A 6,757-nucleotide genomic window follows, 5' to 3' on the forward strand; every position below is an offset into this window, starting at 1 on the left:
AAAGAAGAAGTGACAATCTTTTACAACCCTGAACTTAATAGAGTACAAAATTTAGTACATGTATGAAAAATAACAACTTAAAGTAATATTTTACTCAGATAAACAACATGCGTAATTTTAAAACTTAACTAAACTAAGTTTATTTTTTCATTTTTGTTCAACATCTATTTAGAATACTAAAAATATTAATAAAATAATGTTTAAGTTATTTTATGTTTGTGTTTAGTTTTTAATGAAATATTTTAGAATACTAGGTATTTACTAGTTTGAGCAGAAATGTGTTTATTTAAGTTTGTAAAAGAAATCCATATCAACGCTGTAGAAATGAAAGTGCATTAAGAAAGAAGACTGCATGATAAAATTGTTATAAATTTAAGCTTCAGTTGATATAAATCTTCAGTTGATAAAGTTGATGTATTTGATCAGTAGTGTTTTCGTATTTCTGCCACTAGAGGCTCTCTTAAATTAGGTCTTTGGGCGAATAAAATTTCTATTTAGCTGTTTAGTGTGCACAGATTTCGATTACCTTGACGGTTTAAGCTATGAGTAGTTAGAATAGTTTATATTTATTGCTTAGATCAGTGGTCGTGAAGTTAATGAATATAATTTTTATTTTGTTTTTATATTAAACCTGCTATATACAGTTTTACAAAGAATTTAATACTAACTTATTATCAACAGCAAGCTAAAATAAATTTATAAAATGTCAATTTTTGAAACAACAACTAGCAACAATGGATGCTCTAGCGCACCTGGTGTTGAAGAAATAAGACCAACGAACTCTGAGAACCGTAAATTTTGTGAAGAGTTTCTCAGGAACTTCGATGAAAACAAAAATTCCGAAGACGAAAATGTTGTGAAAAGTTTCGAAAGAAATGCAGTTTTGTGTTTTGGTGAAAGTGCATTAAAAAACTTCTCTGATTTTTTTCGTATAGGTAACGAGTTTTTTATTACTCTCTCTGAATTATGTGATGGTTTTATGTAGAAATAAAAAACACACTTTTTATAGTTAGCATCTCTATCTAATTTCATAAACTTCTGTTTTTCTTTTTTATTAAACTAATAAAATTAGAAATAATTAAATTTTTTAGGCAATGCAAAGTTATCCAACGAAAATTTCTTCAAACTTTACAAAGTCGCAAAACTACTTAATTTCGCCAACGCAAAGCAACATTTGCTCGACTCATTCAAGATTGACCTGAACATTGATAACGTTTGTTTCTACCATCAGTTTTCTAAGATTGCCCACAACCAACGAATTCAAAAGTGCACTTTCGACTTCATAACAAGGTGGTTCTGCTATTTGGCCGAGAACAAAGTGCTGGACGGTTTGAGCTTTGATCTTTTTGTGAAGATCTTGTCCAGTTCAGGCTTGAATATTACCTCGGAACTTGAGGTAGCAAAAGCTGTGAACAGTTGGATTGAACACGATCCAAAATCAAGAAGCAAGCTAACAATAGGTCTGGTGAAAAAAATTCGTCTACCTCTGCTCTCAACTGCTGCTCTGAATACATTGTTAGAATGTGAAACATTTTTAAAATGTGCTGAGAGTAAGAGGTTTATACTCAAAGCTATCAGCGATAAACCTGTTCAGAACCTTGACCCGAGCTCTGTGGACTGTCGAGTGAGACATTGCTCTCAGGATAGTTTTGAGGTGGCACTTTGCTGCAATAAGTACCCAACCTATCGCGTGTTCAGTCTGGAAAATAAGAGCTACTCGTCCTTCACTGAGATCGCACGTTTAGATAAAAATTTCGACGTGTCCTCCGTTGAGTTCGTGAACGGGATCATATACTTTTTTGGTTACGAAGATTTACTTGACAATGTATCGGTCATGTCTTACTCAGTCTTGACTGGATCCTGGGAACAAGTAAGGTTTCCCGATTCTTTAATTAACTGCGATGATTTTTCAACTTGCAGTTTGGCGGGAAAGGTTTACATTTTAGGAGGAAAGTTCCGTAAAGCGTCAAGAATCGTCAGGAGCCGTCATCAACGTGACCTACCAGGAACCAACTTTGTTCTTTTTGATCCCAGCACTAAAAGTTTCAGGAAGCTGGAATACGCCAAACAGAACAGGAAGGTAGCCGCGTCAACCGTATTCAACGGGAGAATTGTCACCTCAGCAGGTCGAGTTGGTACGACATCCGTTGAAGCGTACGATTACTGCGCAGGTGAGTGGTCACGTGACATGCCCGACATGATGGAGCAAAAAGGCTACCATACCTTGGTGAGCATCGGCCGCAAAATGTACGTGATCAGTGGATATGGAGGTTGCGAGGTTTTTGATCTCTTCAGCGGGAAATTTGCTCATCTTCAAGCTCCGTGGGTTAATAAGAAATATTTCATCTGTCAGTGCGTGGTGATTGGCAGCAAGATAATAGTGGTTTCTAGCAACTTTAAATTTTTTCAAGTTGTTTTCAAATTTGTTGTTTTCGATTCAGAAGGATCAAAATGGGAGAAGGAAGTTTGTTTCAGGCAAAACGAGTTGTATAATAATTATTATCACTGTGTCAAATATCCCAAACTCAGTATTTTTCCGGAAACTTTTTAGTTGTGATTTTTATTTTGTTGTACTGTAGTGCTAAATAAAGTTTTGCTGAAAATTTAAACTTGATTTTATTTCCTGCAAATAAGTTTTTGAATCTTAACTGAAAAAAGTATGCAAAAGATATAGTTGAAAAAAATAAATTATTAAAAATATGCAGTTTATTTATATAGAAAATAAATATTTGTAAAATAGCTTCTAATTTTATTTTTTTAATGACACGTTTTTTTTGTTATATGTTTATAGAAACTATCTAAAATAGAACTGATCAAACTAGATACTTTAAAAATAGACTTTAACTGAAAAAGATTAAAACAAAAAAAAATATTTTTTTAAGTTAGATACCAGTTTAAGTAAATATTATCTTTACTTAAGAAAACTATACCGAAAGACTTATTAATTTACAAGTTTAAAAAAATAATGTTTTAAACAATAAGTATTTTCTATAGTAGCTTCAAATGGAAAGTTTATAAACATTGTAAGTGTCTAATGTTCCAAACAAAACGTTAAAAGGTATCCGTGGTGTGTTACTTGATAACATAAACTAAAAGGTTTTATTGTACACTAGGTCATTGGAACAAATACTTTTGAGTGGTTTTTTCATTGTTTCATAAAATATTAATTTCATTGCAACTTTCATTTTACAACCATTAAAAGTAATATCAAAATTTCATTGGTTTATGTCAACATGCGATCATTTCCCACCTGGTCAAACGCGAGAACCGCTTACCGACCAAAGATAAGGGTTTGGGGTTACGGTAATATATAAATAATAAATAATAAAAAATAAAGAAAAGGATATAGATATTAAAAAAAAATTGTGTAAGAATTGTCAGTATACCGAATTGAAATAACATATTTAAATGTAACTTACATATACGAAGTTCAGATTGAATTTATAAATTGTATTTTTGAATGTACAAGTATACTAGCATTCACAAACTTTATGTAACTTAGTAAAGAGTATCAATGCAGATTGCCATCAAAAATTTTGAATTCATTTCATAATCAAAAATAAATTTCAAATTTTTTTCTGCTATGTGTAAAGATAGCACAAGCAAATGATGAATCTAATGTTTAACTCTTTTAAGTTCAACATTCATTATTCAAACAGTTAGCAAAAAAGCACAACAAAATCTATTTACATATGTTAACTTTCTGCTTAATAAACGTTTTAAGTAAGTAATCTACTTTTTTTTCAAAATTTGTAAAAATTGTTTTTCAAAACACGCCCCTGGTGTCAAATGAAATACCTAAAAACATTTAAGACTGGGAAATCTTTGATCTAAGACAGGGTTTCCTTTTTTTGGAAGGCTCCCTTAAAGAAACCAAAAAGCTATGGCGCCCTTTAACAAAAATTCTCATAACACTAATGTTGTATATAACCTTTTATGCTCCTCACCTTCAACTCGAAATTATCCAGTGTAAGTTTCAAATTATCGCCCCTTTTCATCTTTTGGACCCTAAATTCCTAATACAGTCCACTTTCGGAAACTCTGATCAGAGAGTAACTTTAATAAAAGAACAACTAATGTATCAGTAAGTTGTAAATATTTTATTATTTTAAATATTATTTTAACATGACTTAAAATAAAAATGTCGGCTGCAGTTGTAATGTTTTTGAAATTTTTTCATTCATAACATTATGTAAATGAGGTTAAGTGATATAATACGGCAGAATATAAAAAACATCTACAACCTAACCAAATATATAAAAAATATTTCTTAAAAAATTCATATACTTATATAAAAGTAAGAATATTAGCCAATCAGAAGCGACCTTAGAACTGCAGCCGCTAAAGCAAGCATTTACTTATGATAGCTTAATTATAGAGTTGGTTTCTTTATTTGCAATAAATAATGTTATTTATCAAAGTGATATGTTTCACTAGTCTGTTGACTATATATAAATTATTGGCAAAACTTTTTGTTTGAATATTTGTAGAGAATTGGTACTTAGAGGTAAAATATAAAACTATATTTTTGACTTAAGAGCGTAAATTTAAAGTATTTAATGATTTATAATAGATAGGTTTAGTATAGTTTCAAAATTCATCTTGATTTTGATACTAGTAGATGAAATTAGTTAACATATTTTGATATTATTTTAGAATATAATAATTTTATTACAATGTAATTTTAAAACTTAACTTTATTAAAAGAACAGGTGATGTTTTAAATTTTTTTGTTTCAAAAGTTAAACAGCACAATTATTAATGATAGCTGTTAATACTTATAGGTATTGTTATAAAAACTTAAAACGTATTTTGATCAGTATTTCCTTAAAAATAACTTATTTTACTTATAAGTAATGAGAATCATGTGAAACTCAAGTTTTACCTAAACTTTAATTTTTCATTTAAAACAAATAAGTTATACAACTGTGAGAGGTTTTACTTTTACCTCAAAGTTTTACCATATTTCGATAAAGTGACGTTTTACCCTGTGTTTAATTTGGCTTTTTATAAAATGGCCATTTTGGTCATAAGACTATTCTCGTCTAAAACTCAATTGTCATATTTAAGTTCATAATGTTGCTAAGAAAACATTTTCAAGTAAAGAAAATATGTGGACGCTATATTTATAGTCTATGGTTGAGTATGGAGGAAGTTTTGTTTGTCATCAAACTACAATAATGGTAGGGAATTAAATGGATTAAACTAAAGGGCTAATTTTTTTCTTGTTTTTAGTAACTTTTCTCAAATTATTATATTTTATTTATTAAATCAAGTTTACTAATTTTAAATAAATTAACTAGTTTTTTTTTGCTTTTTGCACTAGATAACTATTCTTACATTATAATATAAATAGTTTCTTCAATAACCTTATTAATATTAAGTACTATACTTAAAGCAAAGTTTAACAAATTATTCTCAATAAAGTATATAAACTCTTATCCACAAATACATCTTAATAATAGCTAATTTTTTTGTAACAATTATTAATTTTAAATAAGTCAAATTATTAACGACTATTTATTTTTTATTTTTTTTTATGTTTTTATAGAATTTTAATAGTACATATAAAATCTATACAAAATATAGGTTTAGATTAATACAGAGTTGCCACAAACTAAGGCTTTTTTAACTTTTTTAAAAGTTTTGTGAAAAACTAAGACTGCCTTAGATATTTCTAAATTTCTTTTTAGAAATATCAGGCTAGTTAGGTAATTTTTCTAAAATAAATTTAATCTAGAGAAATTTACTAGTTTCAGATTTTGAAAACTTATTTTTAAAGTTATTTATAACTTTCTATCTGTTCAGTTCTTTTGATATTAATAAAACCTTAAGGATTTTATTCTTGATTAACTGTACATTTCTCAGTTATTGAAGTTATATTAACTATTTTATTTTTATCCAAAAGTCAGTATAGTCTCAATCTAATTTAATGAAATATTTGCTGTTTTTTTTTACTTAGATTGATATTTATACTCTTAGAAGAAGTTACTCTGTTAGTAACCAGTTAATATTCAGTTTTAAGTTTTAGTATGAATCAGGGATGCCACGAACTCATACCAGTAAAACTTTCATTAAAAATACAATTTAACTAAGGATGTCTTTCTTTTATTTTTCAAATTTTAAAATAGTTTTATATTTTTATTAAATCTCCGGAAACTTTTATGACTGAGATTTTTCTTTGAAAAGTTTTTTTTAATATTGAATCTAACTTTCCATATTGTAATAATGATAGTTTGAGATATTAAGGGTTGATTAGTTATATATTTTTTTTAGCTTAAGCCTTTCTCTTTTTCATAAACTTAAGATTACCCACGCTAGTTTGATGTAACTCATGCTTGATTGCAATATACTCAAGATAATTAAAGCTAACTAGAATAATTTTTTGAACTTTTGATGATAAATTGTTATGATGCTATAGTTCTGGCTAAGTTAGACTAGTCTGAAATTAAAAAAAAACTTAGGCCAGTTTGATTTTTTATTATAGAAAACTCAGCATTATTTCAAATTTTTAGAAAATTTCATTCAAGTTTTTATCTAGAAACATAATCTTGAATGCGATTTGTTTGTTTGAGTTTTAATATTCTTAAATTTTTTAGCCAATTGAATTTGATAACTGATTTTTAAAACCCTATCTAAATTTTAAAAAATAAGTTTTTTTAAAATATTTCAAAATAATTCAAAAACTCACGATGACTCAGGACAGTTATAAGTTCTTAAGTTTTCTTTTATATGACAAGTTGCAACCCTGCTAAAA

The 6,757-nt window shown here is 28.0% G+C and overlaps 1 protein-coding gene across 1 annotated transcript; it reads left to right on the forward strand.

Annotated features, from left to right (window-relative positions):
- The first annotated feature begins 703 nt into the window (after window positions 1–703).
- On the forward strand, window positions 704–2,551 carry LOC145835001 (kelch-like protein 7). Its single transcript, XM_082942530.1, has 2 exons — window positions 704–899; window positions 1,092–2,551. Exons 1-2 carry the CDS (start codon window positions 704–706, stop codon window positions 2,549–2,551), a joined length of 1,656 nt encoding a protein of 551 aa, XP_082798656.1.
- The last annotated feature ends 4,206 nt before the right edge of the window (window positions 2,552–6,757 follow it).

Source organism: Thalia democratica, chromosome 4 (genome assembly GCF_965202585.1).
Source record: "Thalia democratica chromosome 4, ktThaDemo2.hap1.1, whole genome shotgun sequence".
In the NCBI taxonomy this organism is placed as follows: domain Eukaryota; kingdom Metazoa; phylum Chordata; class Thaliacea; order Salpida; family Salpidae; genus Thalia; species Thalia democratica.

Excerpts from the sequence above, each read along its gene's own strand:
- LOC145835001 (XM_082942530.1), top strand. The coding sequence starts at position 704 with ATGTCAATTTTTGAAACAACAACTAGCAACAATGGATGCTCTAGCGCA. Across the intron at positions 900-1,091 it reads AGTTTTGTGTTTTGGTGAAA|GCAATGCAAAGTTATCCAAC; the intron begins GTGCATTAAAAA and ends TAAATTTTTTAG.